Below are 19,657 nucleotides of genomic sequence, written 5' to 3' on the forward strand. Positions count from 1 at the left end.
GCAATGAGTTGGAAAACGTATTTAGAGCAACAATATCACAGTAATCTACAGACAAAGATTCTTCTTCAATGTTGGAGAGAATCAATTCGAGAACTTAAGCATTTATGATACAATCGTAACTTGGATTCTCCATTGATTTGATTTTTAGGGTTACCGATTTAGGGTTCTTAGTATGTATATATAGGACGGCTGCCCAGCTGGTGTGGAAATAAATATGGGGTCTGATAGTGGGCCGGTCCATGGCAGTGATCCTACTAAGCCCGTACGTACAAGGAAAATCCCAGATCGCTACTTGGATTAATGGGCTTGGGTCCATTTTGGTAGTCCATCAAATATTGCAGTTACTTCAAGTATATCATGGAATAAGTCTAAGGGCACGTGAGGGTTGAGGAAGTCTTCTCCATGATCCTAGTAAAACCATTGCACCCAAACGGAAAAAATCAGATATGTAATGCCCCTTGCAACGACTGCAAATAGAAAGAATCGGATTCGGTCATTAGGACACGAAGAGCTTTTCTTAAAGCAGCAATGAATGCCTCCTCAACCTACCATGCATATTCAAAACAGAAAGTATTAACTATATAGAATGATAACTATATTGGGTAATATTAATTACATATAATGCATGATCAAACATGAAAAAATTATAACTTTACTGTACAACTTATCACATAGTAGCATATTAAAAAAACGTATGATTAAACACGCATTCACATGTGAGTAATGGGATAGATACTAACGGGAGCAAGATATTAGCTAACCCAAATCTCGACCTCACCCATGCCATCAAATTTGTATTAATCTCTATTGAGGCAAAATCAATCCATTGCTCGATTTGACCCTGAAGAGATATTAAATGAACATCAAATTTTATATTTCCAGAAGAGAAGATAAACATGAATATCCTATTCTCGTTAAAGTTTAACAATCCAAGAATTAATAGTAAGTTATTAGAGAACAAGAACACCACGAACAATATCACTTATATATTCGATAAGTGAAAATTCAAACAGTGTAGTGTCGGTGTTCAAGCGGGTAACTGCAACAACCACTATGAGCACCAACAACAATTCAAGTACCTCATTAACCCTCACCATAGCGAGCAATGGCGTTAATCTTGAATATAAGCCCATTAGGAGTCTCTAAAACAGTAACCTTCTCCAGAGACAAGTAAAATATGTTAAATTGACTTAAGAAAAACACTTTGCAGGCCTTGAAGTCACTTGATGATGTATAGTAGTAAAGATGGCACATAAGACAAATTCACAACCGTAGTTTCACAGACATCACCATACCATGACGTCAGCCAACAATGAAAGGTATTGCTCATTATACAAGTTTATGGAAATAGGCACCAAATAGAAATACCATAAGACATAAACTTGATCACGAATAACCTCGGCGTTTATTGGAGGTCGGTAAATTCTAGATGGTTCGTTGATTCTTAATGAAGTTATAGAGTGGTATAAGAAGAAAAACAAGAAAATGTTGTTATTTAAAGTGGATTTCGAGAAAGCGTATGATACGTGAAGTGGGGGTTTTTGGATTATATGATGATGCGTTTAGGGTTCGGTTCAACTTGGAAAGCTTGGATCGAGATGTGTCTCAAGTCGGTCAGTTCTTCGGTTATCATTAACGGTAGTCCTACTCGTGAATTCCCTATTCAAAGGGGATCACGATAAGGGGATTAGTTGAGTCCTTTTTCTTTTTCCTTTTTTTAATTGTGATTAGTTGAGTCCTTTTTCTTTTTCCTTTTTTTAATTGTGATTGTGATGGAGGGACTTAACATTTTATTGCATGAGTATGTTTCTTCAGATCTGATCCAGGGAGCTCGCATAGCTAATTCAGATGTTATCGTGTCACATTTATTTTACGCCGATGATGTTATGATTGTTTCATAATGGAATACTTTGGTCATGGAGAACATTATACGGTTGTTCACCTTGTTTCATGATATTTATGGCTTAAGGATCAACATAGATAAGTCAAATGTTTATGGTGTGGGTGTTATGGATGTGGAATTAGGCATCATGGTTGCGCATCAAGGCTATTCATGGTGATGATTTTTCCGGTGCTCAGATCAGTCATAATAAGCGTGGTATGTGGGGTTCGATCACTTTTACATGGTCCTTCTCTTAAGTGGCGCAAACACTAAATTTTGGAAAGATATTTGGATTGGTGATTGCTCGCTTGCATCCAGGTTTGGGCGTCTTTTTCTCTTGATAACCATGGTGATTGTACGATGATTTCAGAGACAGTCACGTCAGTTAACTTCTTCTTGTCATAAGGGATATTTGGAAGACTTAAAAGTCGTTAATTGATTCTTTCATATTGAGAGAACAAATGGATTCGTGGACTTGCACTATCTCGAAGGAGGGCTGTTATTTAGTTAAAGATGACCGTAGAATGATGATAAACGATATCTTGTTACCTTCGAATGGACATATTACTCGTTGGGTTAACACTCTTCCTCGCAAAGATAACATTTTTGTGTGGAGGGTGGAGTTGGATAAACTCCCATCTTGTCTCAATCTTTCAAAAAAGGGTTTGATTGGCTTATTGAACGGTAAAAACTTTCCAAACCAAATAACTATTTGACCCGACCCACAAACTAAATTAGATCCAACCAGACCTATCATCTTTTCAACCTTTTTTGGGTGTTTCACGCACAGTTTCTATAAATTGCCACCTACCATTCATTAATCGTTCATCAATCCACCACCACCATCGGGAACGGTGGCCAACAACAATGTCGACGCCAACAACACCGCTTCAACACCACCGCCACCAACAATCGAATGTTGATTTGGGGTAAAAGTCAGGGTTTTGTGGCGTCAATGTGGTTGCCACTATAACCACCGTTTTCGCCATTACCACCGTCACAATCGATTACTGAGGTGATAATTACTCTTACTTTCTTCTTTTTTGTATGTAGACGAAGCTACATGTTATAATGCTAAAAATAGAATAGATTAGCATAAAAACGAGCTGCTATAATGATACATGTTAATGTTATGTGATGCGGTTATTATATGTAAGGTCTCTAATGTGTTTTAACCTATTATTAGGTGAAAACATGACTGTATTGTTACATAGAATTTAAATTAGAATGCTTAATTAAAAAAGTCTCCTAATTTGCTAGAGAAGTTTAGGACATACATGAGAATAATAATGTTCCTACAAGAATTTGTAGTTACAAATGTTTTAAATGTATGTCATAAATAATAAATTAAGCACGTTAATGAAGTTGTTAGACCTAAATAATGAACAAAATGTTATCTATAGCTTTTTGAGGTTTGTTCGTTTAACAACTTTTTTATTTGATTTTTGCAACCAAATCCATTATGCCATTTACGTTTCTTGAATTCAATGCAATTTTGTTGTCTGGAATCAGATACTAACTTGGCATAAATTTGATGATGCATTCAGGTTTTATTGGTACAAATTAAGGATGATCTGATGATGTAGTTAACATAACTATACATTGTGTTTAGGATATAGCTTTCAATTTCTTTCACTGCTAATTTATTCTAAAGGGATTTTATATTTCAAGAACCCATATTTATTTCCATCCCGCAGCCGTCCTATAAATACTAAGAACCCTAAATCGGTAATCCTAAAATCAAATCAATGGAGAATCCAACTTACGATTGTATCATAAATGCTCAAGCTCTCGAATTGATTCTCTCCAACATTAAAGAAGCTCTGTCTGTAGATTACAGTGATATTGTTGCTCTAAATACATCTTCCAGCATAATGCTATTGAAACGTATTTACAGCAACAATATCACCGTAATCTACAGACAGAGCTTCTTCTTTAATGTTGGAGAGCATCAATTCGAGAGCTTCAGCATTTATGATACAATCGTAACTTGGATTCTCCATTGATTTGATTTTTAGGGTTACTGATTTAGTGTTTTTAGTATTTATAGGACGGCTGCCCAACTGGGGTGGAAATAAATATGGGGTCTGATAGTGGGCCGGTCCACGGCAGTGCTCCTACTAGGCCCATACGTACAAGGAAAATCCCAGATCGCTACTTGGATAAATGGGCTTGGGTCCATTTTGGCAGTCCATCAAATATTGCAATTACTTCAAGTAAATTATGGAATATGTCTAAGGGCACGTGAGGGTTGAGGAAGTTTTCTCCATGATCCTAGTAAAACCATTGCACCCAAACGGAAAAAAAAAAAAACAGATATGTAATGCCCCTTGCATTTACTGCAAATAGAAAGAATCGGATTCGGTCATTAGGACATGAAGAGCTTTTCTTAAAGCAGCAATGAATGCCTCCTCAACCTACCATGCATATTCAAAACAAAAATTATTAACTATATAGAATGATAACTATATTGGGTAATATTAATTACATAGAATGCATGATCAAACATGAAAATATTATAACTTTACTGTATAACTTATCACATAGTAGCATATTAAAAAAAACGTATGATTAAACACGCATTCACATGTGAGTAATAGGATAGATACTAACGGGAGCGAGATATTAGCTAAACCAAATCTCGGCCTCACCCATTGCTCGATTTGACCCCGAAGAGATATTAAATGAACATCAAATTTTATATTTCTAGAAGAGAAGATAAACATGAATATCCTATTCTCGTAAGAGTTAAACAATCCAAGAATCAATAGTAAGTTATCAGAGAACAAGAACACCACGAACAAACACTTATATATTCGATAAGTGAAAATTCAAACAGTGTAGTGTCGATGTTCAAGCGGGTAACTGCAACAACCACATACCACTATGAGCACCAACAACAATTCAAGTGACTCATTAACCCTCACCATAGCAAGCAATGACGTTACTCTTGAATATAAGCCCATTAGGAGTCTCTAAAACAATAACCTTCCCAGAGACAAGTAAAAAGTGTTAAATTGACTTAAGAAAAACACTTTGCAGGCCTTGATGATGTATAGTAGTAAAGATGGCACATAAGACAAATTCACAACCGTAGTTTCACAGACATCACCATACCATGACGTCAACCAACAATGAAAGGTATTGCTCATTAGACAAGTTTATGGAAATAGGCACCAAATAGAAATACCATAAGACATAAACTTGATCACGAATAACCTCGGCGTTTATTGGAGGTCGGCAAATTCTAGATGGTTCGTTGATTCTTAATGAAGTTATAGAGTGGTATAAGAAGAAAAACAAGAAAATGTTGTTATTTAAAGTGGATTTCGAGAAAGCGTATGATACGTGAAGTGTGGGTTTTTGGATTATATGATGATGCGTTTAGGGTTCGGTTCAACTTGGAAAGCTTGGATTGAGATGTGTCTCAAGTCGGTCAGATATTCGGTTATCATTAATGGTAGTCCTACTCGTGAATTCCCTATTCAAAGGGGATAACGGCAAGGGGATTAGTTAAGTCCTTTTTCTTTTTCCTTTTTTAATTGTGATTGTGATGGAGGGACTTAACATTTTATTGCATGAGTATGTTTCTTCAGATCTGATCCAGGGAGCTCGCATAGCTAATTCAGATGTTATCGTGTCACATTTATTTTACGCCGATGATGTTATGATTGTTTCATTATGGAATACTTTGGACATGGAGAACATTATACGGTTGTTCACCTTGTTTCATGATATTTATGGCTTAAGGATCAACATAGATAAGTCAAATGTTTATGGTGTGGGTGTTATGGATGTGGAATTAGGCATCATGGTTGCGCATCAAGGTTGTTGGAAGACAATCATTTTAGGTAATCATATTATGTTATACTCTCTTGTGGATCTACTTTTTAGGTAGCTTGGGCATTTATTTGGTGTTCTTAAAAAATTGGAGAGTTTACGTTCTAGATTCTTTTGGGGAGGTGGTGAAGAAGGGCGGAAGATGGCGTGGGTTAATTGGCAACAAGTTGTAGCTTCATTTTCTAAAGTTGGCCTGAATGTGGGGAGCTTAAAAGCTTTCAACTTAGCTTCTTTGTTAAAATGGAGGTGGCAATTGTTGACTGATCACAAGGCGTTATGAGTTAAAGTCATCAAGGCTATGCATGGTGATGATTTTTCCGATGCTCAGATCAGTCATAATAAGCGTGGTATGTGGGGTTCGATCACTTCTACATGATCTCTCTCTTAAGTGGCGCAAACACTAAATTTTGGAAAGATATTTGGATTGGTGATTGCTCGCTTGCATCCAGGTTTGGTCGTCTTTTTTTTTTTTCTTGATAATAATGCTGATTGTACGATTTAAGAGACAGGTTCATCGATGGGACTGGTCACGGCAGTTAACTTCTTGTCGTCATCAGGGATAATTGGAAGTTTTTAATTGATTCTTTTATATTTGAGGGAACAAATGGATTCGTGGTCTTGCGCTATCTCGAAGGATATTATTTAGTTAAAGATGACAGTAGAATGATGATAGACAATATCTTGTTACCTTCAAATGGGCATATTACTCGTTGGGTTAACACTCTTCCTCGCAAAGTTAACATTTTTGTGTGGAGGGTGGAGTTGGATAAACTCCCATCTTGTTCTCTCTTTCAAAAAAGGGTTTGGAAATAACTATCCTTCAAAATATGTACATTTTTGCCAATTTGATTGGCTATTTTGAACGGTAAAAAACTTTCCAAACCAAATAACTATTTGACCCGATCCACAAACCAAATTAGATCCAATCAGACCTGTCATCTTTTCAACCTTTTATGGATGTTTCACGCACAGTTTCTCGAAACCGCCACCTACCATTCATTAATCGCTCATCAATCCATCACCATTATCGGGAACGGTGGACAGCAACAATGTCGAACCAACAACACCGCTTCAACACCACCGCCACCAACAATCGAATGTTGATTTGGGGTAAAAGTTAGGGTTTTGTGGCGATAAAACTACAGTCGTTGCCGTCAATGTGGTGGTCACTATAACCACCGTTTTTGCCATTACCGCCGTCACAATCAATTACCGAGGTGATAATTACTCTTATTTTTTGTAATTATCTTTCTTCCTTTTTACGAAGCTACATGTTATGATGCTAAAAATAGATTAGCATAAAAACGAGCTGCTATAATGATATATGTTATATGTTATATGTTATATGTTATATGTTATGTGACGTAGTTATAATGTGTAAGGTGTCTAATGTGTTTTTACCTATTATTAGGTGAAAACATGACTCTATTGTTACACATAATTTGAATTAGAATGCTTAATTAAAAAAGTCTCCTTTGCTAGAGAAGTTTAGGACATATATGAGAATATTAATGTTCCTACAAGAATTTGTAGTTACAAATCTTTTTAATGTATGTCATAAATAATAATAAATTAAGCACATTAATGAAGTTGTTTGACCTAAATAATGAACAAAATGTTATCTATAACTTTAGGAGGTTTGTTCGTTGAACAACTTTTTATTTAGTTTTTGCAACCAAATCTATACCAAATCCATTATGCCGTTTATGTTTCTTGAATTAAATGCAATTTTGTTGTATTTTGTTGTTAGCTCCTCTCTCTGGATCAGATACTAACTTGGTATAAATTTGACGATGCATTCAGGTTTTATTGGTAACTTTAACATTAACATTAAAATTAAAATTAGTTTCTTTTCGATTACTGTCTTTCTTTATGCGTAAAAATGCTCTCTTCATCTCCTACTGCTCTCTTCATCTCCTACGTTTCTTCACCGGAATTAAGCTCCGGTAACGAACACTGATTACTTTTACTTCTGCAATCGTTTCTTTTCGATTACTGTCTTTCTTTATTTTCATTTTTATTCGGTTCTCTTCATCATGTTTCATATTCCCACATCTCCTTTCACTCCACAACAACCCAACCACCGCCACAACAAACCAGGAACCTCCTCCGATCACATCCAATACAGACCCATCAACGAGGGCATCTGGGTTAAGGTAGAACATGGAAATCGAAAAAACCCTTCTTCCTCCCATATCAAAACCAATACCAATAACCCTAACCCTAAAATCACCAATCTTAACTCATCATCTAACCTCATCTACAACCACTTTAGACAAAGAGAGGCATCAATAAATCTAGTCAAGCAATTCGGCAAACATAACTCCAATACATCCACACCCCTAAAACCGATTGACAAGGACCGTATCACCTCCTATCTGTTTTACAATTTTCCTGAAAATTGGACTTCCGTCGATTTATGGGCAATCTTCAAAAGTTATGGGAACATCCATGAGGTCTACATCCCTAAAAAAACTCTAAAAAATGGAAAAAGGTTCGGCTTTGTTAGATTTATCGACGTGCCTGAATATCACAAAGATTCTTTGGCCAGAAGATTAAATTTGGTTGTTGCTGGGGACTTGATGCTTAAGGTCCATAAAGCTTGGGACAAGAAACCTAACGAAACCACTAAACCTTCTCAGCATCCTTCACCTAAGTCTAACAACACTGGTTACCCCAAAAATAATCTGTCTAGTAAGATAGATGGCCGCAGCTTTATGGATGCTTTCACGAACAAGAAACCTTGCGATTCAAACATTCCTTTGATTAAGGTAACCCCTAATGAATCTTTAATTGATTTGCTTGGTCACGCTGTTATTGGCAAGGTCAAGGATCTTGAATTCCTTGAATACTTTCATGAAATTTGTCAAAGTGAAAACTTAGATGGCTTCAAGATTAAATATCTCGGTGGCCATCATATCATGCTTATTTATGATGATAAACGACCGGCCCTTGAAATGCTTAACAACCAAAATCACCCACTTTGGAACTGGCTCGAGAATATCAATCCATGGGATCCTGATGAATATTCCACATCTGGCCGTCTTGCTTACATTGATATTTTGGGTGTTCCGATTACATGTTGGTTGGAATCCACCTTTCGTGATATTGCTAGTATTTGGGGTCATGTTATCGAAACATTTAACTGTTCTATCACTAATGAAGATAATCAGGATCTCTCACATGGCTCGGTTGTTATAAAAACGAATGATTTTAAGCCTATTGATTCAAGAGCTTTGATCAATCATGATGAGACGAAGCAAACGGTTGTATATGTCAAGGAAGTTCAAATTTTTTCCATGTTTAATTGTCATGAAGATTCATCCTATGATCTTACTTCGTGTAATGAATCGGATAATGATGACCTGGTTTCGGATGAAGAATCCAATATGGACGACGATGACTCGAATGATGATAATCCAGCTAACAGACATCCACAAAAAGTTCAGGACACTTTTAACTCCGGCAACATCCCCGATCATAATTCCGTCAATAATACACCGGAAAACTCCTCGGCTTCCCACTCCACCAAACGCATGGAAATCAAAAGTTTTAATATTAATGAGGGTAATAAATCCTGCAACGGCTCAACTCATGCGAATTCCGAGCATAATAACGAGTATAAACTTAATGATGATAACTCAGAAACATCGAACTCAGAACCCTCTCCCCTTCCCAATGCTCATACGCCTACATCACCCTTACCCACTCCCCCTCCTGCCCAACCATTTAATTCGGATGTTTCTGCTGCCCAACAAACTGTAAACCCAATAATTGGGCCCAACCCCACTGATCTAACCCCACAGCCCAATAATCCCCTTTTACATTCCACAAGCCCAAGCCCAACCATCAATTCTTCTCTACTTTTGGACGAACAAGAGACAATTAACAGTAACATTCCCATATCTGATACAAATCCAAATGTCATTCAATCACCTTTACAACCTCACCCTATATCCCCTATAAACCTTATGCCCGACCCACCTCAATCCAACACCGATACCACATCTTCCGACCCTTTCAATCTCGATGACCTTCTCCACATCACCAAGAACAAACCCAAAACCAAACAAAAGCTCATCTCTGGTTTTAAACCCAAATTGATCCCTAAAGAGAAAGAACATCCATTTAAGAGAAGTGTTAAAGATGACATATTGAAGGCCAACAACTCGTCTCGCATATCTACCGATGTCCCACTCCCTAATCCGAAAACCCGACCTAGATCAAACATGCTCTACATCAAACACCTAGCAAGAAGCGGTCAAAAATTACGATTCTCACAACTCTCAAAACGTAGCAAAACACCATCAATAAACGAGGATAACACTTCTGGGCACAACCATGTTTCTGTCACTATTCCAGGACGATGCTACAACAAAAATTCATCGAGTTCCTCAATTGACAAAAGCATGGACACTAATGATTTTGGAAACAACATCGGTATCCAATGGAACTCTCGGTAATCTCACTCCTTTTCTTTCGTTTTTTTTTATTATCATATTATAATGTGTACAATATCTCTTAACATTCGGGGACTTGGGCAACTGGGTAAAATTACATGGCTTAAACGAATTTGCAACAAAGAAAAACCGACAATACTTGGACTTCAAGAAACTAAAAGTGAACAAACGCAAGGCAACATCATCGAATCATTCTGGGGAAACCCCGACTTCAAATTTGTCCAAAAAGACTCGGTTGGTGCATCGGGCGGAATCATCACAATATGGGACTGTAATACTTTCACCTTCGATCACGCTATTGAAGGTGAATTTTTCCTTGCAATTTGCGGTTCTTGGGTGGGTTATGATGCTAAGATTGCTTTCATAAATGTCTACGGCCCACATTCCTCGTCCAAAAAGCTAAGACTTTGGTCTGAGTTATCCTCTCTCGTAAACTCTCTCACGATCCCTTTCATCATTTTCGGTGACTTCAACGAAGTCAGGAAAGCTTCCGAACGCATGAACTGTGAGTTTAATCAACAATGGGCCACTAACTTTAATAACTTCATTAACAACTTTGGACTAATAGACATCCCACTTGGCGGAAAAAAATTCACCAGAATCTGCATTAAAAGAATGAAATTCAGTAAACTAGATAGATTCCTCGTATCTGATGACATTTTAAAAATATGGCCAAACATTTCATCTAAAACCCTCGATCGTGATCTCTCCGACCACTGCCCCATACTCCTTAGGAACACATACTTCAACTCCGGTCCCAAACCTATCCGTGTCTTTAACACGTGGCTTGATCTTAAAGACGCTGACTCGATCATCACTCGAGCCTGGTCATTACCTATGAATGGAACCCGTCCTGACTGTATCTTCCGTAATAAGCTTAAAAACGTCAAATCTGAACTTAAGAAACATAGTGCTCAACTCGATAACCTTGATTCTCAAATTCTAGATCATTTAAATAATATTAACAAATGGGAAGCCCTAGCTGAATCTAGACCTCTATCCGAATCCGAGAAAAACAAATGGCTTGAAGATAAATTCTCACATCTCGAAAAAGAAAAAAAGAAAACAAACATGTTAAAACAAAAGTCAAGAATTAAATGGGCCCTCGAAGGAGACGAAAACTCGAAATATTTTCATAACTTTATTAAAAAACGCAACAGCAAAAACAATCTTCATGGTTTATCGATTAACGGAACTTGGATTGAAGATCCAAACATCATTAAACACGAAACCTATCTTCATTACAAAAATCTCTTTAAATCCAGTAATCTTAACAACCATTGTCCTCTTGATAATGCACCTCACCTAGATTATATCTCCTCGCAAGACAACCTCTTTTTAGAATCCGAATTCCTTGAAAACGAAATCAGGGATGCTATTCACGACTGCGATTGCTCGAAAGCACCTGGTCCCGACGGTTTCAACATGAAATTCTTCAAAAAATATTGGGATCTTATAAAACACGACCTTATCACAGCACTACATTGGTTCTGGTCCAATTCCGAAATTTTCAAAGGTTGTAATGCATCCTTCTTCACCTTAATACCCAAAAAATCTAACCCAATCGGCCTAAATGAATATCGCCCTATTTGCCTAATAGGGAGTTATTATAAAATTCTAACCAAAATCCTGTCCAACCGCCTCGCCAAAGTCATCCACAAGGTCATTGGGGTGGAGCAAACCGCTTTCCTCAAAGGTCGTAACATCTTAGATAGCGTGTTAATTGCAAACGAAATTATAGATGAACTTAAACGTAAAAAACGCAAAGGTTTGATCTTCAAAGTCGATTTCGAAAAAGCTTTTGACTGAATCGAATGGGATTTCCTATTTAACACCATGCATTACATGGGATTTGGTCCTAAATGGATCAGTTTCATTCGTGCATGTCTTTCCTCCTCATCTATCTCCATTTTAATCAATGGTTCTCCTACGGTCGAATTCTTCCCCGAAAGAGGTATTCGCCAAGGGGACCCAATCTCGCCTTTCCTGTTCATTATTGTTGCTGAAGGCCTTAACATACTCACTAAACGGGCCTTATCTAGTGGTCATCTTCGTGGAATCAATGTTGGCAATGACAACATTTGCGTCACCCACCTTCAATACGCCGATGACACAATCTTTTTCGGGGAATGGAGTAAAAGAAATGCCAAACACATTTCCAAACTCCTCAAATGCTTTGAGAAAATTTCTGGACTCAAAGTCAATTTTCAAAAAAGCAAACTCTATGGTATCGGAATTCCTCCCCAAGAAATAGAAGAAATGGCCAATTATATTAATTGTTCCTCCGGTACTTTCCCCTTCACATACCTTGGTCTTCCCATTGGTGTGCCTCCATCCCACCCTTCCTCTTGGCAACCAATTGTGAAAAAGTTTGATAAACGACTTTCCGACTGGGCGGCCAAAGCAATCTCGTTCGGAGGACGACTTACCCTCATTAAATCTATTCTAAGCAGCATACCACTATATTATTTCTCCCTCTTCCATGCACCTTCTTCCATCCTTAAACTCCTTGAATCTAAAAGACGCAAATTTTTCTGGGGTGGGTCTTCAACAGAAAATAAAATTAATTGGATAAAATGGGATCAAATTTTACTACCTTATGATAAAGGAGGGTTAAATGTGGGTTCACTCTTCAGCAAAAACATCTCACTACTATATAAATGGTGGTGGCGCTTCAAAAACGAGAAAAAAATTATTACTAGTATTTATGTGGGGGGGGGGTGGGGGGGGGTTGGAATCTAACGTTTCTTGCAGGAATATTTCAGGTCGCACGGTTTGGAAAGAAATCATTAAAGCTGGAAAAATAGCGGATAGCACGGGCGCCTCATTCTCTTCCTCCATCACAAAATGTCTCGGGAATGGTGTTTCTATCAAATTTTGGAATGACATTTGGTTCGGCTCTGAACGATTTAGCACACTTTTCCACAGATTATACATGCTTGAAACAAACAAAGATGCCTCGATCGCTGAAAGAATTACACACCGCAATGGACTTTCTTACGGTAACTGGAGCTGGACAAGGGACCCAACTAGTCGGGCCACAAACGAAATCACAGAATTAAATAGCATAGTATCTTCTGTTTCGTTATCCGATAAACAAGATTCCTGGAAATACAATTTAGACTCCACAGGGATATTCACTACCAAGTCCTTGGCATCTCTGATCAACTCCCTTCGGTTTGGTAAAAACGCGTTAAGCTTGTCAACACCCCGTAACAAACTCCTACTGCAAAAAGTATATATCTTTATATGGAGAGCCATACAAAACAAGATCCCGGTCAGATTTGAAATAGACAAAAGGGGCATTGATCTCGATTCCACTTTATGCCCTTTGTGCGAATTGGAAGTTGAAACCACCGAACATATCCTGTGTTCGTGCCCCAATTCGGCACTCTTATGGAAACTTGTTCTTGATTGGTGGGCCCAAGATGTTTCTCTAATATCCAATCTTAACGAAGCCATCATCAACAATCAGCCATTCGCTCACAACATCCCCGGATCCTCAATTTGGCAAGCAACCAAATGGATTACATGCTACATAATCTGGAAACATAGGAATTTGAAAGTTTTCTCCAAAAAAACGTGGTCCCCGGCCTCGATCTTATCTGAAATACAAACACAAAGTTTTAGCTGGATTTCCAAAAGATCTTACAAAAAGAAAACAATCGAGTGGCACCAATGGCTCATCAACCCCTCCTTCTTTGTCGCGGATACCACACACCGTGTTGGGATTGGCTAATCTTCCGACTACTACCATATGCAGCCACGGATTCCATTTCTTCTATTGAGGGTTTGATTAATCGGGATAGTTTGTGTAACTTTGTTGGCGCTAGATCGTCACTGTTATCCTCTCTATTCCGGCTTGTTTCTTCAAGTTCTTATTCCCTCTTTAGTTTTTATGGTCTTCGTTTGGTTTACTTGTAATATAATAGCCTCCTATAATTGTATTTCCGTTTCAATATTGTATAGATATATTTAGGGTCCTGTAACTCCTTTATTAATAATAATTAACCTTGCTTTTCAAAAAAAAAAAAATTCAGGTTTTATTGGTATCAATTAAGGATGATCTGATGATGTAGTTAACATAACTATGCATTGTGTTTAGGATATAGCTTTCAATTTCTTCCACTGCTAATTTATTCTTCACGGATTTTATATTTCAAAATGTGAGAATCTTTAGTGTTTTGTTATCTTTTGCTTTGTTTACTGGTAGTAGATGGGAACATGTATTGTTTTTTGCTTTGTTTAATTTCAAGCCTTTTTATTACATCTATGTATTTTCTTTATTTTTTGTTCTATTTTCATGCTTGCTATACTTTACTGGGATTACTTATTGTGGTTTTCGCAGTGGCATTCATATTGGTTGTTTGTGATGTGTTGTTTTTTTCTTTCAGGTTTACTTTATGTTTTCATTTGTAGTCGTGGCTCGACGCTCAGGTCCTTCGTTGTTTGAGTGCTCTCTGCAGCAGTCAGGTTCCAGTGCAGGTTATTACTTTCTTTGCATCCGCAATCGAAAGCCATGATTGTCTTGAACCTGAGGTTATGTGCTTTGATTTTCCTTAACTTATTAAATTCGTTACTTTTATATGCTTTAAATGTTACTTTTTTATCAGTGTGTTTTCAACCTTTGATTTTGTTTATTTATGAATTGCTTATTTTTTTATGGTTTAGGTGCTCTGCTTTTCTCATCAATGTTGGTTATACTTCCACCTTGCCTTTTTCATCATTGTACGTATATTATTGTGCATGTTTTGGTTGATATGTCGTTTCATGCCATCGTCAAGCAAAGATGACTGAATTCATTTAACAAATCATGTGTTGTTTGAATGTCCGATCGCTTCTCAAGTATGGTCCAGAATTCAACTCTCGACTAATGTAGATGTGTCTCATTTTTGCTCTTGGAATCAAGTTTTGGTTTGGTTAAAATATTTGGAATTTCACAGCTAGAGTGAAGAACAATATGTTAATTATTATGGTAGCATACATGTGGATAATGTGGAGATACAAGAATAATGTGATTTTTTGGTGAGAACAAGATGACGAAAGCGGAGCTATTTGATTCTATATGTAATTTTTGTTTAGTTGGATAAGTTATAGAAGCAAATGTAATATTTCTAAGAACGATTGCCTTTGTAAGTTTTTTGGTTGTTGCTCTAATTCCCATTCTAGAGAGTAGTTTTAACAAATTTGGCCGTTCAATATAATGTGGATTATAACGTAATGAAAAAGTTCATTATTATACTTTTAGATAGATCGATCCGTAACTTGATTCAAGTTGTTGTGAACTCATCCGGATCGTGGATCAATTCAAGCTGTTGAGCTGTTACTATTAAATTGATTTATTGGAACACTAATTTTTAAAGGCAATTCATATACAGAAATTAATTCACTAATATATACACCTCAGTCAATAACCCCTAAATTACTGGATCACTAATTGAATAAATGGATCAATTTTTTTTCTAGCAAGTCATACAATCGAATCCAGATCAAATCTGATATAGATCACAATCTGATTAGCTCCTGTTTTAGCATGAAAAAAGGGGTTCTTATTTCACCCTAATATGGTTAAAAACACATGCTTATGTATAAAAAAATGCTACACCGAACTAGTCACAAGGCTGATTGGTTTCTTAAGAGACCATAACCAAAAGGACCAACGCAGCTTATTATTACATTACAGAATACACACTTTAAACATTTTGACACACACAAACCACCAGAAGCTGGTAGCATGCATTGCTTACTGCTCACGTTCGATTACAGGCTGCCTTTTACGTACATTTCGATAACATTTATCAACATACAAATTCCAATATTTTTTATTATTTTAAATGTGCTCGACAAAAAGGTAAAACTCAACATAACACAACCAAAGCTTACACATGTTAAGCGGATGGCCTTGCAACCTGTATAGAAGTGGATTTCCACTCGACATTTTCACCACAGTGCCCACCTGTAACTCCGGCTGGATAAGACCCGCCCAAATTGATCCCTACCGGCTCAAACCCACAATAAGTTTCAGTCAAAGCTGGAGGAGGACTAGCAGAAATAGCTTTCAAACGGTACCGTTCAGCTCGAGATCCAATAACCTGCCCTAAAATAGACGCTGCAATTGTGAACGCCATAGCGGTTTTCGGCATCAAAACAGACTTTCTGAGCATGCCTATAAAAGGAACTGCTGCATGAACTGCTACAAACCACGAAGGTGAAAATTTCTTGGTGTGTTCGCGCCATACTCCTAATGGGACATTAACTGCCATACCTAGTACTCCAATTGCTAGTACCTTTGCGGGCAAAGGTTGTGGTCTGAGGTTTTTTGCAAAGGCGGTTCGAGCTATTGCCGCCCGAGCCGCCACGATTGCTGGCGGACACTGGTACTTTATGCCTGATGGAGGTTTAAGTGCCTTGGCCACAAGTGGTAGAACGTTACTCACCGCCCTATATGATTTGGCAATCGGACAATTCCCACTTTTTAGCCACTCTTCTCCCATTGCCTCGTGGTTTGAGTCTCCTTTCTGTAATATTATTATTTAATTTTATTTAAATAAATGTGATTTTGGCAAAAGAAATATGTGATATAACTGGTAGCTACCAATACCTGAGAAGAGTCTTTTTTAGATTTATGTTTCTTTTGTTGATTCTTAAACATGTCGTTGAATGCATCAAAACCAAAGGCCCCACCAAAACCTGCGAGACTGATAGTAGCAGCTTTTGCGGCTAAAGGATTAAACTGCTGAGACACGTTTTCGGGCTTCACCTTTTGGGGAAATTTCAATGATCCCTCAGAAAGGGGAACGACACCATTTTGTCCATGGAAGAGCCTATACGCCATATCAAAATTGGGACCATCCTCGAATATAGGACCTTTGGTTTCCCGGGCCTACAAGAATAACGGCAACATTAGTTCATATGCACCGAGTTGGCTTTAACCCATGACATTACAAATATGAATAATGTAGACGAGTTATTTGTATTCCGTTCATTTAATTAAAGTGAAGTTGATAAAGGAAATAAGACACTTACAGGCAATGGGAAGGCCATGGACGGAGAAAATGAGAAGTTGGTTGGTTCATTGATGTTGCGCAAAAAGGGGCAACGGACAATATCATTCTGTGAGGGTGAAGATTCATTGGCCATATTACTACAGAAAAAATTCATTTCTCAGCAAGCTTGCCTGCAAATTAGAGACAACTGTCAAAAATAGGTACCCAAATTACACACCGATATAGACATATGAACGAGAGTTCCTGCTTTAGACAAACAGGAGGTCAAAATATACACATGTTGATCACAAATATGTTAATACTTCTGTACATAATACCAAGACCTTTCTGTCATGTGGCTACACATGGGTTTTGGTTCAAAAATGTCTAGACAAAAATCCAAAGAAACAACAAAAAGTAGATAAGAAATATAGAGTAAACTTCTAGGGTTGCTCAATAAGGTCGATGTGGTCCTAGATCAACCATAAAAAGATAGACAAACATTGACTTTAGGTTTATAGCGCTCTATTTTAACAGAAAAGCGTCAACAACGCATTAACAAACTCGTAGTTAATACCGCAAAATACATATACACATAAGAGAAGTCGAAAAACCAAAGGGAACAGCATAATAATCCTATCATATCTCTAGCATGAGCACAAAACACATAAAGTAATACATCTTCCAAGGGTAAAAATCAAAATTTTCATCACATAATAAATATCTAAATCAGTACATCACCTAATCAACCTAGTTACAAGTTTACAACTTACATAAAAATGCACAAATCTAACAGCATAAAATTACATATGTTAAATCTCACAATAGCAGGATGAGATTAAAACAATGCGTTACTACTGTAAAAAGTAAAAACTATAAAATTAAGTTACAACCAATGAAACTTACCTCTCAGCTTCATCAAAAAGATAGATCTACATGATAATACAGAAATGGATGGATTACCTAATACCTCCATATATCATAAACTAACATAAATTCTAACAAAACGACATCAGCAGCTCATCAAATACGTAGTACAACAATTTCGAATTTCACTATTTCATCAAAATTACAACAATAATTCAATTGTAAACTAAAAAGTCAACGTAATCAAGTAATTAATTATGTAAAAAAAACAGAAAAAACCTAATTATAACTTAGAAATTGACGATGCGGAAGAATTGTTGAAACTGAGATAATAGCGAATTTATATACCTAATTATTTAGGTAATCAAAGGGATGAAAGAATCAAAGGAAGAATAAAATAGTAGGTGGAACAAATGCAGAATGAAATGAATGAAAATGAAAACAAAAGGGGTAATATGCTTTCCACACTCCTTATTGCAATAAACGACGTCGTGTTATACACACGCCACGTTTGACAAATGTTACTTTGTGCGATTAATATTGGTCAGGATTTGGTGGCTACCATAATTAATAATTAATATTTTTTAATAAAATTAAAATGTATATATTAAATTAAAATTAAAATTTAATTTATAACCGGCGACGGATTAATAGTAATAATTAATTAATAATAATATTTAATAAACTAATTAATATTTAGTAGTAATAAATAGTTAATTAGGAGGAAAACATATACTTATGACTTATGAGCAACATGACTAATGATGAAACTCTCGTTAAAATTCCAAAATCAAAACGGTGAGTGATCTGAATTCTGCAACCCTTTACAATTTCACGGCTCAATAATTTATGTAGTAGTAACCTCCAACTTCTGCTCTTTCCTTCAATTTTTTCATTCCATATCCCTGTTCTCATATTTGTGTCTGTTTCACGAACACAAATAAACTTTTCTGACTCCATCGTTACATTAGTAAACGTAATGAACTGTGGATTGATCCCTATACTTGGCAACTGCAACAACATTATAAAATTCAAAATCAATTCACATTGTACATAATCAGATCACTCTAAACTATACTTTCCGAGCCATATCAAATCATTTCATTTCACAGATCTGGATACATATCACGCACAAACTCCATCATCTCTCAAGTCTAAACACTGATCGAATTTAAAAATACATAGCAAAATTCATACTTCCTTTCAATTATAAGCGCATAAACCTATGAGGTTCCTAAACGATGAAATCGTGAAATCGTCTTCTAACGGTCGTCGGTTTGATCAGACTTCGAATCGTTTGAGGTGTTGCGATTCAATTGGTACAAGATGTCGAGTTTTTTCAATCAATCGGCGAGTTTTTAGGGTTATGTCGTTCAATTTGGTGCTCTCAGCTCAATTTTGGGGAAGATTGCCTACATCGCCGGTGTTTCTTTTGTTTTAATGGATTGGGCTAAGTATTTGAGGCGTGCTTAAGCCCAATTATCAAATGGGCCTGGTAAATGATTTAGGCTCTTTGGCCCATTTAATTTTGGGCTTGGGGTTTCAAGAGTATATGGTCTTATTAAGAGGAAGGGTCTTTCAATTTTTGTGTTGTAATTACTTTTTTCTAGATTATGTCTTTT

The 19,657-nt window shown here is 36.8% G+C and overlaps 1 protein-coding gene and 1 long non-coding RNA gene across 5 annotated transcripts; one reads left to right on the top strand and one right to left on the bottom strand.

Moving 5' to 3' along the window:
- Nucleotides 1–2,716: 2,716 nt before the first annotated feature.
- LOC139866194 (uncharacterized) lies at nt 2,717–15,385 on the top strand. 3 transcript variants are annotated; one of them, XR_011765293.1, is made up of 5 exons: nt 2,717–2,897; nt 4,925–5,394; nt 5,479–6,939; nt 14,577–14,721; nt 14,854–15,385. It is a non-coding gene; the product is annotated as an uncharacterized lncRNA (long non-coding RNA). The 3 variants fall into 3 exon arrangements; XR_011765294.1 differs by lacking the exon at nt 2,717–2,897 and having other exon boundaries at nt 4,617–5,394; nt 5,479–5,733; nt 5,831–6,939; XR_011765292.1 differs by lacking the exon at nt 2,717–2,897 and having other exon boundaries at nt 4,617–5,394.
- Nucleotides 15,386–15,832: 447 nt separating this feature from the next.
- Nucleotides 15,833–18,524, bottom strand: LOC139866193 (uncharacterized). 2 transcript variants are annotated; one of them, XM_071854347.1, is made up of 4 exons: nt 18,384–18,524; nt 17,209–17,359; nt 16,784–17,065; nt 15,833–16,700 (listed from the first exon to the last, which is right to left on the bottom strand). In XM_071854347.1, exons 2-4 carry the CDS (start codon nt 17,341–17,343, stop codon nt 16,071–16,073), a joined length of 1,047 nt encoding a protein of 348 aa, XP_071710448.1. In that variant the 5' UTR covers nt 17,344–17,359; nt 18,384–18,524; the 3' UTR covers nt 15,833–16,070. The 2 variants fall into 2 exon arrangements, with proteins under 2 accessions (XP_071710448.1, XP_071710449.1); XM_071854348.1 differs by having other exon boundaries at nt 18,315–18,420.
- Nucleotides 18,525–19,657: the final 1,133 nt, after the last annotated feature.

This window comes from Rutidosis leptorrhynchoides, chromosome 9, assembly GCF_046630445.1.
Source record: "Rutidosis leptorrhynchoides isolate AG116_Rl617_1_P2 chromosome 9, CSIRO_AGI_Rlap_v1, whole genome shotgun sequence".
In the NCBI taxonomy this organism is placed as follows: Eukaryota; Viridiplantae; Streptophyta; class Magnoliopsida; order Asterales; family Asteraceae; genus Rutidosis; species Rutidosis leptorrhynchoides.

What these genes read in the sequence shown, in the direction of transcription:
- LOC139866193 (XM_071854347.1), bottom strand. Translation starts at nt 17,343, where the DNA reads ATGAATTTTTTCTGTAGTAATATGGCCAATGAATCTTCACCCTCACAG. An exon ending in CCATGGCCTTCCCATTGCCT is followed by an intron (nt 17,066 to 17,208) that starts GTAAGTGTCTTA and finishes TTATTCTTGTAG; the next exon opens with GCCCGGGAAACCAAAGGTCC. An exon ending in CTAAAAAAGACTCTTCTCAG is followed by an intron (nt 16,701 to 16,783) that starts GTATTGGTAGCT and finishes ATAATATTACAG; the next exon opens with AAAGGAGACTCAAACCACGA.